The sequence below is a fragment of the Diabrotica virgifera genome, chromosome 3 (assembly GCF_917563875.1).
Source record: "Diabrotica virgifera virgifera chromosome 3, PGI_DIABVI_V3a".
In the NCBI taxonomy this organism is placed as follows: domain Eukaryota; kingdom Metazoa; phylum Arthropoda; class Insecta; order Coleoptera; family Chrysomelidae; genus Diabrotica; species Diabrotica virgifera.
Window position 1 is genome coordinate 86,743,069 of NC_065445.1, and position 18,232 is coordinate 86,761,300.

The 18,232-nt window shown below is 31.4% G+C and overlaps 1 protein-coding gene across 1 annotated transcript in view; it reads left to right on the forward strand.

Annotated features, from left to right (window-relative positions):
* The window catches only part of LOC114330624 (phosphoacetylglucosamine mutase), a 109,476-nt gene extending 91,554 nt beyond the window's left edge, over positions 1 to 17,922 (forward strand). Inside the window, exons 7-9 of the mRNA XM_028280021.2 lie at positions 4,725 to 4,882; positions 5,810 to 6,002; positions 16,048 to 17,922. Coding sequence (XP_028135822.1) covers positions 4,725 to 4,882; positions 5,810 to 6,002; positions 16,048 to 16,305 — 609 coding nt within the window. The 3' untranslated portion in view covers positions 16,306 to 17,922. The remainder of the gene's footprint in view (positions 1 to 4,724; positions 4,883 to 5,809; positions 6,003 to 16,047) is intronic.
* The last annotated feature ends 310 nt before the right edge of the window (positions 17,923 to 18,232 follow it).

Consider the following 18,232-nt stretch of genomic DNA (forward strand, 5'->3'; position numbering starts at 1 on the left):
TATCAGTGTCAACTCATGCCAAAATTCATCTTTGTTGCATGCTGTGTCGTCTTCGTTTGGGCCATAAACTATTATTACGGTTTTTATGCGATTGTTTTGTCTCTTATTAATTTCTATACTCAATATTCTTTATTTGTAAACTGCAGCAATTAACAGACGTATATATCTACCAAATAGAGCATCATCATCACGTAGCACTACAATCGTGGGTGGGTCCTGGCTGACTGTACAACTTTCTTCCAATTTGTTCGGTCTTCCATCAACCTAGGATCAAATGGGATGTTCATTTTTCGGAGATCTGCTTGGATGTTATCTCTCCAACGCATTCTGGGACGTCCGAGTGGTCTTTTGTCGGTAGGAATCTCCTCCCATACCAGTCTTACAAGTCTCGTTATGAAGTCTGTGCACGTGGCCTGCCCATCTTAGTCGCTGTGATTTAATTTCTTGGACAATATCGGCTTCATTGTAAAGTGCTTTTAATTCGATATTGGTTCTGATCCGATTGATTGTGGTGATGTCGTGGTGAGGTCCAAAAATTTTTTCTAAGTATTTTTCGTTCAAACCCTTTGTTTTTTCTTCGTTTGCTTTGGTCATGGTCCACGTTTCGCATCCATATGTTAGTACAGGTCTGACGGTGGATTTATAGATTTTGATCTTTGAACTTCTTGTAAGATTTTTTGAGTCCAAATGAGCATACAAGGAGTAATACAAGAAGAGTCTTCGATCCGTCTCCTGCTTCTTTCGTTTTACCTCTGACGTGACCTGCCTTCTGATGGATGGTGGATCAATTCCAACTAAAGGGTAGACTTCTTCGATGGATTATATAGATTGTTTTATTGGACGTTTTTAGTGTGAGAGGAGTTTACGCACACTGGTGCTTCAAATTCTGTGACGGCAAAACATAATGCTAGGACAGTGGTGTGGAGAACCGTTATTGTGCTCCCCATTTTGTATTAGTTAATTTGCGGATAATGTTATTTATTGCGCTCACTTTTTTCTTGACCTTTTGATATTGGTAAGACAGCGTTCTATTTAGATGTATGACGAGGCATTGTGGCGTCTCGTTGTGTTGCAGTATCTTGCCACGCCATTCCACTTCCAGCGTCCTTCGAGCATGCTTGTTACTAAGTTGGAAAGCATACACCTGTGTTTTTGTGTTATTGGTTTTCAGATGGTGTTCATTTATCCTTTAAAACATTTGTCAGTTTTGTAATAATAAATTTTGTTTATGGATTGGTCTTTGGTGTATATGTTGTATAGCAGGGGTCACCAATTATATTTCCTGAGGGTCCGTTTCGAAAACCTATGACACTTCCGGGGTTTGGAGTTAACACTACCTGTCTGATTGTTCCAATTCAGTAAACAAATCAGAAGGGTGCAGTGCGAAATTTTTAGGCAGAAATTGTTTTTAACAGTTTTTTAATAAATCCAAAACATCTCCTTTTTTGCTTCCGAAAATATGTTTCTAGCATTTGTGGGTCATCTTAAACAAAAAAGATTTTCTGTCATTTTTCTCAAAACTTGATAGATTTCAAGTTTTAAGCCATTTATAAACTGAAAAATCCGAAAATAAGCATTTTCGAAGTTTGAAAATTCATGTGTAAATTATTATTTTTGCGGTTGTTAAGTGCCTAAATTGAAGTTTCAACATTCAATTTCAAGATTCTGATGTGTTATCGGGGTTTATTTCAATTTCGACCATTTGTTTTTATTGGAGTATTTAATTAGCACATTGGCAATAATTAATTGAATAAATAAATAAATAAATCATTAAGAAAAAAATATGTTAATAATAAATTATAAAATTTTAATAAATTATTGTTGGGCATTTTTTGCATAAGTACGTATAATATGTATAATACGTGCGACAGAGACGCACCATAAATTGCGATGTGCGCGACTGAAAAGTCGAGTGGACTCGCATAATTAACAATTGAAAAACAACGGTCTATATTGATGTAAGTCCCGATTACTCGTCAGAATCTTGAAATTGAATTTATGAACTTCAATTTAGGCACTTGGCAACCTGAAAACTAATCATTTACATGTGAGTTAACCTTGAAAATGCATAGGTATTTTCACATTTTTCAGATTTTAAATCGCTTATAATTCGAAAACCATCAACTTTTGAAAAAAATGACAAGAGACCTTTTTTTTAATACAATTTTCGGGGCTAAAAGGTAATTTTGAATTTGTATAAAAATATTGTTTTGCCCGGCATCCCGGGCCCCTTCTGATTTGTTTAAGGGGGCATTTTTGAACAGGAATCCACAAAAAAAAAACAGAATCAGAAAATTTGTCATTCTTTACAAAATTAAATTATTAGTGAGGAAAATGACATTTTTTATTATGTACAACCTGTCTGAAGTTTGGAGTGAGTTTGGTGCAACTGATTCTCATTGAAGAGTTGAGATATTCATCTGTTAGCTGAGATTTGTACCGATTTTTAATAAAGTTCATTCTTGATAAAGCGGCTTCGCACTGAGTCAAACATAATATACAATTTCATGGCCAAACATTTTCAGAATTGCCAGACGCTATATTCTGAATTTAATGACGGTCCGCACAAAAGTAGCTCACTTTTGTGAAAGACACTTCCCTGGGGGAGACCATGGTTTTGGGCCCTCCACTGACTGTTCCCGGACTGGAGTGTTACGTAGAAGCGTCTGTTCTGGAGAAGGCATTTCACTAACCTTATGGGTCAGAAATATTTTGTAGTTTCGTAGAGTTTTCCAGCAGCCTTTGATGGTTATCTGTGTCATAGGCGGTATTTGGAGGTTTTATGAATTTATGATCTGATGTGTGTTTTTATGTAGAGAACAGAACGTGTGAGAACTATTGATTGCTACTTTCCTGAATATTTCTTAACGGTTATATAGCAAGTAGGTCTTCTATCCTTAACCCGTTTAGGATATATAGCTGGCATGGTAACTTAGAGTAGGATTATGGAAAATCTCTTCCTGTTTTACACCCGAAGACAGGTGTGAAACACTAGAACAGAAAAAGTATCTGAAAACAATAGAAAATTTCTCCTGATATCATGAACATAACACATCTATATATCTATCTATTAGCCTTGCGACATCCAATATTGGACATAGGCCTCCCCTTCGCTCCTCCATGTTTCTCTATCCTGAGCCATGTGCATCCATTTTGAGCCTGCTTGGTGTTTTAGGTCATCTACCCATCTCATCTATGGTCTCCCTCTCTTTCGTTTATATGTCCATGGTCTCCACTCTGTAATAATTTTATTCCATCTTTCGTCTTTTTGTCTAATCGTATGACCGGCGAATTTCCATTTTAGTTTAGCTGTTTGACGAGTAGCATCTTTAACTTTTGTGGTATTTCTTACCCAGGAATTCCTTTTTCTATCTGACAGTCTTACGTTGCTCATATGTCTTTCCATTGCTCTTTGTGTTTTCGCAATTCTGTCCATATTCGCTTTTGTGAACGTCCATGTTTGACATCCATATGTAAGGACCGGAAGAATACATTGGTCGTAGATTTTCGTTTTTAGATATTGAGGGTATTTTTTATTCTTCAATATGAAGCTGAGCTTACCAAATGAGGCCCACGCTAACTTCGTTCGTGTCTTTATTTCTGCTGTTTGGTTGTCTCTATTTAATTTTATTATTTGTCCCAAGTATATGTATTCATTCACTTCCTCTATTTGGTTTTGTTTAACTACGATTCTTAACTCATCCTCTTGATTTGTTATTACTTTTGTTTTGCTGTAATTCATATTTAATCCAACTTTACTGGCTTCGTGGTCTAGTTGTTGTATCATTATTATTTGTAGTTGTTCCTTGTCTGTAGCGATAATGACGATATCGTCAGCGTATCTTAGGTGATTTAAGTATTGGCCGTTAATGATGATTCCATATTCTTCCCATTGTAATCTCTTGAAAATGTCTTCTAGAGCTTGGTTGAAGAGCTTCGGCGAAATCGTATCTCCCTGTCTAACGCCCCTTTTGATAGGTATGGGGTGTGTATTCTGTTCAAGTTGGATCGTAGTTGTGGCCTTACTGTATATATTAGAGATTAGTTCTGTATACCTGTAATCTACTCTGCTATTGTGTACATTGATATTGTGAACATAACACATCACACATTATTAGGTTTTATTACACACTTGTTATCTTAATCTTATAGAACTTTCTGGATTGTAGCATCGCTATTGGGACCGTGCAAGTTCGACAAAGCGACACCTATTTCTACGCTCTGCAACTTTAGTAGCACTTTTAATTATATTGGCCAATTATGTTAGTCCTGGTTACTGGATAATTGTCAAAGCCATAGTCTAAAAAAATAATAAGAAGAAAAAATAAGATTCAGGTTATGTTATTAAAACGTAAACAATATGTAGTAAATAAAATTAGTTATTAAAATGCAGTACTGCAAGAAAAATACAATTAATTAAATTTACCTTTATATAATAATTGCATATCATATCAATATTGTGGAGCAACATATAATTTTTCTTCTTCAATGACAGTAGATATGAAATGTACGTCAATTTGACAATTTCAATTGACAATATGAATTATTTAAGACAGTTGCAATATTTCTCCGCTATTCGCGCACGATCGTTTCTCAATTCCCTTCCAAGTACTTGCACACCGCGAATAAGGTTTAAGGAGAAATAAATTCTAAAAAAAACAATAATATATCTATATAATTATGAAATGATGTCTATTATTTTGTTAATACTATTTGTCTTTTAGAACGTACCTGTAGCTTGTGCATCCACAGGAGTAAAACATTTACATAGACTAGCTTTAACTTATGATATTGGTGTATATTTTGAAGCAAATGGACACGGTACTGTCGTGTTTAGTAATGAGGCGAAAAAAACTCTGGTTGCTGCTATGAAAAGTGATAGGTAATAAAAATATTTTATATTACAATTTCCTTCTTTTCCAGTATTCCCAGCCTCCGTGCTAGGTTGATTATTTTCGTGCATATTATTCAAACATTTGGTTACTCAAGGATATATTTTCTTTAATTACCTGTGTCTCTATTATTATATAGATTAGTGATGTATTGTCCTTTTCATGATCATTTTTCAGTGCGTCACAAATGATAGGAAAAGGGGTAAGTCCGTGATAATAAACATTTATGACATTTATTCTAACATGACATTTTAGTTAAATCTGACAGTTGTCACATTTTATTTTCAATTTAGAATAAAAACAAATCAAATGTGATTCTTGCATTTATAAAATGGTATTTTCTTTGATTTGTATAGTCTTATAAATTATAAAGATTATATTTGTAATATTATTATCTAATTAAAAAAAATTATTTTTTTTAATTATGGCGCCATCTATCGACAACTAGAATAATCACAGAACTAGAAGTAATCACCGACGTGCCTTTTTTTCTGTCATATACAACTGAATACGTTAGAAAGAAATCGAAAAACTGTGACGCACTGAAAGATGATCATGAGAAAAAGAATAACGAATGTCATTTTTTGAACATTGCGAACAAATGCGAATATCTGCTACCGACATTCGCGAATGTGGATGCGAATATTCACTTTTTTTATATTTGATTCTATTTTTGTAATGTTTTCTAAATTTATAATAAGAAGTTAATTGATATTTAGTGATATATGAAATGATGCAGAAAGATTACACAAATCTTTAGGCCGTTTAAAGTCTGTGTGTTCATAACTTCTGTAATTGTTAAGATTTTCACACACTCCATCACTTCTGTATTTGATTCTTACAAACTTTATTTGATTACAAATAATTTATTTATTTATTTCTAAAATATTTGCCTAATTAGTGATGTTTTTTTTCAGTTTATCTAGTGAACAGAAAGCGGCTTGCAATAAACTTTTAAATTTAATAGATTTAATTAACGAGACTGTAGGTGATGCAATATCCGATATGTTATTGGTAGAAACGATTCTTCACGAAAGAGGATGGAACGTCAAGCAATGGGAAGAATGTTACACAGATTTACCTAATAGATTGATGAAAGTTACAGTTAAGGTAATTCCTGTAATTTATGTGTTTTTATAATATTGGGTGTTAAATATTTTTTTTTAATTTAGTGTTTTGTTTATATGGGTTTGAGCCACAATTGTTTGTGTGACACATTTGTGTGTGATGAAAGTTACAATTCTTAAATAAACTATTATTTGACGTGACAATTTCCACTACAGAAATCGTCCCCAGAAAATTAAAATTAATACTAAAACGACAAAAAAGCAAAAAGAACACTGAAAACACAATAGTTGCGTTCGCGGGTACAGTGGACAAATTGTCGCCGACAATTTCTAACCTCACTTAATATAAATAATACCGTTAATAGATAAATATACAAGGTATATTTACTTTTAATTAATATTAATAACTAATTATTAAATTATACTAGATAAATATACCTTGTATATTTATCAATTAACGATATTATTTATATCATTTTAAAGTGCGCATGCGTTTTGCTGCTAATTTGTCGCCGACAGGCACCCGCGAACGCACTTAATGTCTGCCCCTCAGCGTCGCTGTCAAAGTCACGTGACCTGGAATGGTCAAATACTACTGTCATTTACTTGGTGGAGAGTGTAGGTTATGACATAAATACGTTTTGAAGGTACTTCCCTTCAAAACGTATTTATTTTCCCCTACTAGTAGCAGAAATGGACTTCTGGAGAAGAGCAGCAGGCAAATCAAGAAGAGATCAGATACCAAATGAGAGAATACGAGAAATGATGGGAGTCACACATACAATAATTGATGACATAAAAACAAAACAACTAATATTGTACGGCCATGTACAGAGAATGCCAGATGACAGGATCCCTAAGCAGATTTTGGCATGGACACCACAAGGGAGAAGAAAAAGAGGAAGGCCGAGAAGAAGCTGGAGGGAGGGAATTGAAAAAGAACTAGAGGAAAGAGAAATCCCTCCAGGTCTATGGTTAAACAGAGAAGAATGGCGGTTAGGAGTCAGAAGGCGTCGGAGAACGCTGTAAACCGATAGTAGTAGTAGTAGGTACTTCCCTAATAGATACGCTTTGTCTTTATCGTTCCTAGCACAGTTATTGGTATCATCTTTAATGGACGGGTTATGTTGTTGGGGCCGTTTGAGTTTCTTTGTGGTTTTCCAAATATGTAGCTTCGGTTGGAGATTAATAATTTTAACTCCTTTGGTGCTTTAGATATTAATTTTTTTTTCTTCTCTCCTTCCGTTCTTTATTGTAGCCAATTTTTTCGTAGCTCTCGTTTTTCTACAATTCTTTGTTTAATTGTGAAAATGTCAAATTTAAAGTGAAATTCAATTTGTATTTTTGTTTTGTTAGAAACACTGCCGCTGATTGTATTTGAAGCTCATTTTTAAAAGCAGATTTAGCGAAATCAGGCTCTCTATTTTTTCTCTAAATTGAGACCAATTATTAGTCTTACTGTTATTCAAAGTGGGTCGCTGTTCTTTGTCTAAGATTTTTATTACTTTTATTAATTTTTTGTCTAATTTTTTATTAACCCCTTAATGTACACATTAATTTTGAAGTGTCGGTCAAAAAATGATCGATTTTTTTTAAAGTGAAAATGTTGTGTATATGTATAATTAAATTCAAAAGAAGTATTTTCAGTGGCATAGCACCTTTATTTTACTGGGGATGAGCCGAGTTAATAATTTTCTTCATAATATATACAAGTAATCTATATAAAATCTTATATATAAGACATAAAATAGTTCTAAGAATAAAATAAAAAAATATGAAAAAAAAATTTTTAAGAAACGCTTTTCTTTAGTTACGAGTGACTAAAATTAAAAATATTATAAAAAAATCCACAAAAAAGAAAAAAATAAAAAAATCTAACACATCCGTCAAAAAAAAGCGTGGTGCGTGTTCATCGAATAAACGGTTTTCGCCCCACGCTTTTCTTTAACAAATGTGTTAGATTTTTTCAATTTTTTTTATTTTTTTCTTTTTTGTGGATTTTTTTATAATATTTTTAATTTTAGTCACTCGTAACTAAAGAAAAGCGTTTCTTAAAATTTTTTTTTTCATATTTTTTTATTTTTTACTTTTTAGTCTTACACTTTTCAAACATTAAAATATATCGTCAAGTTTATTAAAATATGTATAAAACATGATCTACTAACATGAAAAGTAGTCGGAATCGGCAAAAAATTTGAAACTTTATTGTTTATTAATGAAGCATAACCTAAACAATTAACGTAAAAAGTGAAATTATGTATCGTTCATATCATTAGCTATACAACCCGTAAAAGTTTCAAGTTTTTTACATTGTAAAAAACAAGAGAATATAAGCGTTTTCCATTAAAATCGTTTTTTTTTATTTAAACAATTAATAAACATGAAAACATTTTTTTTATTGATTATTCGTGTATTGTTCCCGCGAATGCATGTCTGCAAATTTTCATTCATTTGCATTGAAGAAAAGGCAGTCAAATTAACGTCTAAAGATTTGACGCAAACTATTGAACTAAATAAAAGCGTTTAAAAACACGATTCACTTCAGACTGCTTCAAATGGAGGAACGCTTTGTATAAAAACAAAATACTGAAAATTCTACAAAATTCAATTCGTATCGATTGTCAATGATTCGGACCGCAATTTATTAGAAAATAAATCTCATTTTACAATGTCTTAACACTGGCTGTGCAATAAAATAGTATATTGTGCAACAAGTGCAGAAAGGTACTAATTTCTCACGAGTTTGAAAAGTTGCGGTACGAGCGCAAGCGAGTGCCGCAATTCAAACGAGTGAGAAATTACCTTTCTGCACGTGTTTCACACTATACTTTTTCTACAAGCACAGTTTTCCCTAAAAATAAAAATCACAATTTCCAAACGACGATTAATTATAATAGGTACCTATGTGATAAATTTTAAACTGTATTTAATTAATACCTACTAATCAATTTAAATTCCTTATACCTAAATAAATTGCACAGAAATCAGTTAAAAAATTAATGCACTGCCTTAATTTGTTTAAATTTAAACAATTATTACACATTATTGACATTATATTTATGCAGTCACGGATTTACACAAAACCTTCTTCATTCGACGTCTCTTGCACAGGTTGCTAAATCCTTATTGATTATTTGATAATTATAAAATGTTTAATAAGAATAAAATTGTAAAATAAAACAGTTGTAACATCCATAATTTAGTTTCTATGCTATAGTTAAATATAATAATTGTCTTATAGGTTATATATTTGTCTAAAGTTTAACCACGGATGTAAACAGAATATAACTTTACTCAGAATGTGGTAGTCCACGGATGTAAACAGAATATAACGTTACTCAGAATGAGGTAGTCAACTGTGCAGAAAAGAACTTTGCGGCACAGAAACGTCACTTTGCGGCACAGAAACGTCACTTTTCTGCACACTAATGTCAAATATCTTATACTGTGAGAAAATATCAAGTTTGCTAACATAAAACCGTGCAGAAAAGTGCACTTTGAATAGTGGTTGTAGAAAAAATGTATTTATGTACCGCTGTTTAGTACACTAACGCCACAGTATATAGAGGTTCCATGGAACCTCTATACAGGGTGAGGCAGATAAAGGGCCTATTAGAAATATCTCGAGAACTGAAGGTAAGAGAATCATAAAAATTGGAATACAGGGGTTTTGAGGTATGAACTATTTAATGAAAATATTTTGATCTCTTTGCTACTTCCGGTTATACCGGAAGTTGATTGTAACTTCGTTTTTTTAAATGGGACACCCTGTATATTTTTACATTTTTGGATTCTGGTCGATGTCTTCTTTCTTAAAATATGAGGTTTTGTAATATTATACAGGGTAGTTTAAAAGATAATTACGTTTTTTTATAAATTTTGTAGCAAACTTCACACCCTGTACAATTGTACTGATTTTATATAAAAAGCTCCATTTATATTCAAGTGATTTTTAATATAGTCTATTATTATTAAAAATTAATAATATACCGAAATGTTTAATTTTAGTATACAGGGTTCCGAAATTCGGAATAAGTATTTTCTGAGTTTTCTTAAATGGAACACCCTGTATTTTTGTATTGTAATGAAATGATATTTGATAATACTTTTTATTTCTTAAGCATTCCCTATACCTAACTGCTTTAATTTGTAAGTTATTCGTAGTTCTTTAAGCCAAACATTAATTGCAACAAAAATTACGTAAAATTATATTAGGTTTGCCGTGAAAATATTCAATCACAAATAATTTTTCGAAAATAAACACATATTTATTAATTTTGACTGACCCTTAATTTATTAATACTAGTTGATATATCAAAATACCTACGTAGTGAAGATTGTTGGTGTGTTGTAATATTAATAAAAACATACAATATTATATCTATTAGTTGGCTATGACTTTGACACTAAATATGCTTAAACATTTGCTTTGCTTAAACATTCTACTATTTTTGAAGTTCCAGTTGCTTAATACTAATCAGTTCCCCATTAAAAAAATTTATATTAGTAATGGTAAGAAAGCAACTGGAACTATAAAAATAATATAATGTCTAATGCTTAAGCAAGTTTAGCGTCAAAGCCATAGCCAACTACTAATCAGTTCCCATTACAAAAATTTATATTGGTAATGGTAACAAAGCAACTGGAACTATAAAAATAATATAATGTCCAATGTTTAAGCAAGTTTAGCGTCAAAGCCATAGCCAACTAGGTAGAATATGGTTTGTTTTTATTAATATGTTATGCACCAACAATCTTAACAACGTAGGCATTTTGGTATCTGAACCAATATTAATAAATTCAGGATCATTCTAGATTAACATGTATTTATTTTCAAAAAATTATTTTTTTATTGAATATTTTCACGGCAAACCTAATAAAATTTCACGTAATTTTTGTTGCAATTAATGTTTGGCTTAAAGAACTACGAATACCTTACAAATTAAAGCAGTTAGGTATAGGGAATGCTTAAGAAATAAAAAAGTACTATAAAATATCATTTCATTCCAATACTAAAATACAGGGTGCTCCATTTAAGAAAACTCAGAAAATACTCATTCCGAGTTTCGACCAACTCTGTATACTAAAATTAAACATTTCGCTACATTATCAATGTTTAATAATAATAGAACATATTAAAAATCACTTGAATATAAATTGAGTTTTTGATATCAAATCAGTACAATTCTACAGGGTGTGAAGTTTGCTACAAAATTTATAAAAAACCGTAATTATCTTTTAAACTACCCTGTATAATATTACAAAACCTCATATTTTAAAAAAGAAGACATCGAGCAGAATCCAAAAATGTAAAAATATACAGGGTGTCCCATTAAAAAAAACGAAATTACGATCAACTTCCGGTATAACCGGAAGTAGCAAAGAGACTAAAATATTTTCATTGAATAGTTCACACCTCAAAACCCCTGCTTTCCAATTTTCATGATTCTCTTGCCCTTAGTTCTCGAGATATTTCTAATAGGCCCTTTATCTGCCTCACCCTATATACTGTGCTAACGCTTCGAGTAAAAACAGATTTTTAACAATTCAACAAAATTCAATGTATCAATTGTCAATGGTTCCTACTGCAATTAGATAAATTAAATATTATTTTACAATTACAACACAGTCTTGGCAATAGAAAAAAGTATAGATGTAAAAGAAGAAGAAGAAATGTAGACAAGATTTTACCGCTATTTAGATATTTATCAAATACCAACAAATTTAACAAATACCAACTTCGCAAGTGCTTGAAAAATTGAAAGATTAAAATTTAATGGTAGCTCGTGTCAGAGTCGAGCGCGTACATTAAGGGGTTAATATCGGTGAGTGATCTGATGATAAGTCGCAACATGATTTGGCTTTACATTTGTTGGTGTCGATGCCATTCATGATGCAGGACTCTATGGCATCTAGTACATTCTTTCACGGTTTTTGCTGTACATTTTAAAGAACCACTTGGATTTACATGAAAATTGGCGTACGCATAGCTAACATGCCAAAGAAAAAAAGTTATATGGTGCCGATGGGTGCTTTTGCCCTGGGGGTGACTTTCACCCCCATCTCGGAGGGGGGGGGGGTGAAAAAATATATGTCCAAGATAACTCCCGAAATGGATAAACTGACTAATTTTAAGCAACTTTTGTTTTATAGTGTTTTTTCACCAAATCAATACATTTCGAGTTATTTGCAAGTGAATATGTTCATTTTTGAACAAAGTAACCACGTTTTTAGACGGTTTTTCGTAAATACCTAACTCAAAGCTTAAGCATTTTGTCGAAAAAAATATTCTTATCAAAACTATAGCCTATAAAAAAGTGAAAAAAGGTGTATATATTCGGTCTCTATACCTAGCAAAAGCAGAGTTATAGCTAATGAAAAATAGGTTCATATTCGAAAAATTCCAAATAGAATAATTCAATGTGAAATATCCAAATAATGAAGCATTCTTGGGGAAAAACAACATAAAGCGTTTAAAAAAAAGCTTTATATCTGTTTTTATAAAAAAATTTCAAGCATCAAATGTAAGCAAGTTGCGCTCAAAATAAAGTTGGTCCCTTTTATTTTGACAAAAAAAAATCAGGAAGATCACCCCCCAATTAGCAACTTAAATGAAATTAATCGTTACCGCTTCACAAGTTACTTTACTTATGTTGTGTTTATATGATCTGTAAGTTTCATCGATTCAAAGTGCTTATTTTTGAAAAAATTTGGTTTTAAAGTAAAATTTTTAAAAATTTTAATTTTGAAAAAAATGCTTTTTTTCAAAATAACTTAAAAATTGTTAGAGATACCAAAAATATTAAACAATAAAAAAAGTCGGCTTTACTTTTCTGAATATTTTGTATTCTTTTGTTTTTCTCTAAGACAAAAATTGGTTAAGATTCGGTGTTTCTAAATATGCATACACTCGTGGTAAGTGAGTCGTTCAAGCCCTTTTAACTACAGCTCTTTCAAAAATAAGCACTTTGAACCGATGAAACTTACAGATCATAATATGATCAATACATACGCGAGTAAAAAACTTGTGAAGTGGTAACAATTAAGTTTATTTGAAATGCTAATTACGCGGTGATTTTCCCGATTTCTGACCAAAAAAAGGAACCAACAAAAATAAGCATTTTTTAAACACTTTAAAAAAGTTAAAATGAGTTTTCCCCAAATAAGTTCTTTGTTTTTTGGTTATGGCACGTTAAAATATTCGATTTGGAATTTGACGAATATGAATCTATTTTTCATTAGCTATAACCTCTGCTTCTACTAGGTATACTGGCCTAATATACAGGGTGTCCCGAAAAGAATGGTCATAAATTATACCACACATTCTGGGGTCAAAAATGGTTCGATTGAACCTAACTTACCTTAGTACAAATGTGCTCATAAAAAAAGTTACAGCCCTTTGAAGTTACAAAATGAAAATCGATTTTTTTCAATATATCGAAAGCTCTCAGAGATTTTTTATTGAAAACGGGCATGTATCATTCTTATGGCAGCACCACTTTAAAACAAAATTATAGTGAAATTTGTCCACCCCATAAAAAATTTATGGGGATTTTGTTCCCTTAAACCCCCCAAACTTTTGTGTACGTTCCAATTAATTCATCATTGTGGTACCATTAGTTGAACACAACGTTTTTAAAACTTTTTTGCCTCTTAGTATTTTTTCGATAAGCCAGTTTTTATCGAGATGCGGCTTCTTTTTTACTATATTTACATAAAAAATTTATGGGGGTTTTGTTCCTTTAAACCCCCCAAATGATTGTGTACGTTCCAATTAAACTATTATTGTGGTACCATTAGTTAAACACAGTGTTTTTAAAACTTTTTTGCCTCTTAGTCTTTTTTGATAAGTCAACTTTTATCGAGATGTGGCCTATTTTTCAAAATATACCAAAAAATTTAAGTTATAAATAAATTTTAAGATTATTAATAGGTGTCTATAATCATACTTAACCATATACAAATATCAGGTGGATTCGACAAATATTCAAAATATCTCGATAAACACTGGCTTATCAAAAAAGTACTAAGAGGCAAAAAAGTTTTAAAAATATTGTGTTTAACTAATGGTGCCACAATAATAATTTAATTGTAACGTACATAAAAGTTTGGGGGGGTTTAAGGGAACAAAACCCCCATAAAATTTTTATGGGCTGCACAAATTTCACTATAATTTTTTTTAAGATGTTGCTGCGATAAAAATTCCTCGTGTCCATTTTCAATAAAAAACCTCTAGGAGATTTCTATATATGAAAAAAAATCGATTTTCATTTTGTAACTTCAAAGGGCTGTAACTTTTTTTGTGTGCACTATTGTATATAGGTAAGTGAGGTTCAATCAACCTATTTTTGACCCCAGAATCTGTGGTATAATTTATGACCAATCTTTTCGGGACACCCTGTATACACCATATTTTTCACTTTTTTACGTGCTATATTTTTGATAAGAATTTTTTCAACCAAATACTTACTTTTTGAGTTATTTGCGAAAAACCGTCTGAAAACGTGTTTTTTTTTGAAAATGGCTTTGGCAGAGCCAATTAGCCAGACTTGTTTGTGATTGATTGCAGATTCATACTCATAAATTTCTTATTTCATACCATAAGTACATACAACAATATTATTTTTAGATACATATGTACATTGTGTTGCTTTTTTTTATTTTATTTTTTTAATTAGTGTACTGTTTTCTTAATATATATTTTAATTTATGCTAAACACTTTTTTTCTTTCTTTTTTTATTTTTCTTTTCTTTTTTATGTTTGTTTCATTTTTTTTATTTTTATTTTTTTTTCTTTTTAATTTTTTCAAACCACATTAACAAATTATGCCTAGTTAGTAAGTACATATTACATTTACAACTTGTATTTACATAATTTAACATGTTTATAAATGAGATGAAGAATTTCCATATCATTTGTAAATATTAAAGTATTAAGGTTTATTGGAAAAAACATTTTAAATCATTTAATTCCTTATAAAAGTCGTTTATATTATTTATTTGTAAATGACATTCTAATATGACATGTGTTAGATCTCCAAATTCGCCACAAGTACAATTAGGAGTATCTGACAAGCCGATTCTATGCATGTAAGATGGCGTAAGAGCATGATTGGCTCTCAGCCGATTAATGGTCTTTATAAAATGTCTATTATATTCTGTGTAAAACCATCTTCTTGAGAATATCCTAGGGTGACAATGAGCAAAATTTGAGCCAGTATTACATTCTCTGTAATACAATTCCCAATTATTTTTAAGTTTTTGTCTGCTAAAAGTATCGACATCTGAAGCTGGAATTAAATTTTTGTTTATTTTTTCTCCGATCATATAAGCTGATTTAGCAAAATTGTCAACTATTTCATTGCCTTTTATTCCCGAATGGCTCTTAATTCAAGCAATTGTTACATTTACTCCCAATTGTATAGTTTCAAACAGAATTTTAAGAATATTCAATTCAATGTGGTTTATATGTTTGAATGTTACTCAATCTGTCCACCACGCTTTTACTGTAACGTGGTTATTTTGTAGAAAAATTAACATATTCACTCGTAAATAACTCAAAAAGTATTAACTTGGTGAAAAAACTTATACAACAAAAGTTGCTTAGAATTAGTCATTTTATCTATTTTTGGACTTATTTTGAACATATATTTTTCACCCCCAAAAGGGGGTGAAACTCACCAACAAAAAACTAGGACAAAAGCACACATTGGCACAATATCAATTTTTTTCTTTGAGTTGTTAGCTATGTGTATGCCAAATTTCATGTCAATCCAATCGGTTCGTTAAAATTTAGAGGTTTTGAAATATTTTACCTTTAAAGAACGCACTAATCAGGTATTTTGTTTTTATCAGACGGTCGGTAGGTTGGTTCACCAGTAGAGGTTTGTTGTAGGTTATTGTCTTCCATTGCTTTAACTACTGCTCTGCGTTTGGGTACCGTTAGTCTAGAGCCCCACATCGGGTGTTTTGAATTGTAATCTCCACCGGCAATGAATTTGAGGAAGATTTGTGCTTACATAACTTAAAATAAAAATTTCGAGTTTTGACAAAAATGACAGCATTGTTTAATAAATCCTTTTTTTCAGGACCGTAACGTCGTAACCACAACGGACGCAGAACGGATATGTGTCTCTCCAGATGGACTCCAAGACGAAATCAATTCGATAGTGTCTAAATATTCCAAAGCAAGATCCTTTGTTAGAGCTTCGGGTACAGAAGATATAATTCGAGTGTATGCTGAAGCAGCGACAGTAGAAGAAGCCGACAAATTAACAAACGAAGTCGTTAAAAAGGTGTACGAACTCGCGGGGGGTATAGGACCGATACCTGAGATACCTAATTGAAGCTATTTAAGTATATATAAGGTGTCCCAGATTTGAATGGCAGTCAGTTTGTGTATAATAAGCTATTAATATTTAAACAGAAACAAGAGGTTACTTTTTAAGATGAAAAGTAACAAAAATAATATTGATTTGATTAACTTTTAACTTAATATGCATGATAACATTAATTTGACTCAGAAACAATTTTAAAGACACTGCATGTTAATTTTCGGTGCACCATAACTGAGAAATAATTATTATAACGTGCAAATTATTCAGAATTTATGACTTTTCTGGTATCCTGCTTGTGTAGTACAGTCAAAATACTCTGTATTAAGACTGGAATTTTACCAGATTATTAAATAATTATTGTAATAAATAATTCACAAATAAGATCACAGTTATGGGCACCACCGTCTCTTCTTACTTTTGCGTAATTTTACACGCACTTATTAGGACATCACTTTCACTCGACGAAGTCATAATAAGAACTAAAAAAACGCAGAATTATATTTTTTCAGTGTATAAAGTCGAGTCTGCAATAAAACTCATGCTTCTGTCTTATGTATTCGGTGTGTAGCATAGGTACACATTCTTTGAAACCTAAAACACGACGTAAAATCCCCTCCACATGGCAATTTACCGATTCTAAACAGTTCCAATTCCACATTTTATCTTTTATTTTATATAGTTTTTTATTGAGAAAACTTTTTGATTTAATATTTTTCCATTTCGGATCTAGGATTTTTTACAACATTTAAGCATCACTAATTTTGATTATACATTATTTTAGCTCACAAAACAAGAACCGTGTGTACATTTTAATTCTTGTTTCTACAACAGTGTTAACAATGCAATTTTTAGCACTCCATAGGAGCGTTAAAAATGCTACTTTAAAGCACTAGTGCTTTAAAATTTTTAAGGCACTGCAGTTAAAAGTGAATTGTCAAATTGTGAAACGTCAAAATATTTATATTTCATCTATTAACATTAATTAATTAACAAAAGGTGGTTTAAAAGGTTTTTTAAAATTTAATTTAAACTGTATTATTGCATTTTTAACACGATTGTAGAAAAAAACTATTAAAATTTGTTAGAATATACAACAATAAAAGTAAGATGTTATTCTATAGTTGTTATGATTTACGTATTGACAGTATAGGCAGTTTTGATGTAATGTCAAGAAAAATATAAAAATAGAATGTCAGTCAAGTTCAGGCAAAAGATTTTGTAGATATTGTCCTGTAATTGAGAATGAATAAATTATAATTGTTGATATATAAGACGTTTGTAGAAAAAATGTTGTATGATGTACGTGTTAAAAAGTACATTTTTAAGGCACTCATGTGAATTGCAGAATTCGGTGCGCTCATTCTGCAAACTTTCACATGCGTGCTTTAAACGGGTACTTTTGATACTTATACCATAAATAACTATTAATTTCAAAGCTTTTAGTTTGTGCTGAACTGTAACAACTAAAAGCACTATATCTATTGATGTACAGTCGACTCAACCCAAAATATCAACGCTTTTTGGTTTTCATGGGATTTTTATTGAAAATTATTCCTGCAATCTGGCTTTGGCCAGTGGCGTTGCAAAGGAGGGAATATTAAGGACAAATTACATATATTACATTTATTAATTTTTTCTTATTTCTCCCTTTTGAACTTTTATTTATAATCAATTTCTACATGAGCGTTTTAGTAAATGTAAATGAATTTGTAAGCATGGAGGGAGGAGCATCCAATGATGCTTCGCCTTATAGGTTTATTTCATTGTTGTAATAAATCTTGTGACCACGTTTGCTGGAGTCTTCTGATTGTTAGTTCATTCTGGTAGAGATGTTCAATCAGCTCGTTGTCGTGGTTTCTTGTTCGACTTTCATCAGCTGTATTTCATCTCTTACAAAGGTCATTGTGAGTTGTGAGGTTACTGACATACCAAGGTG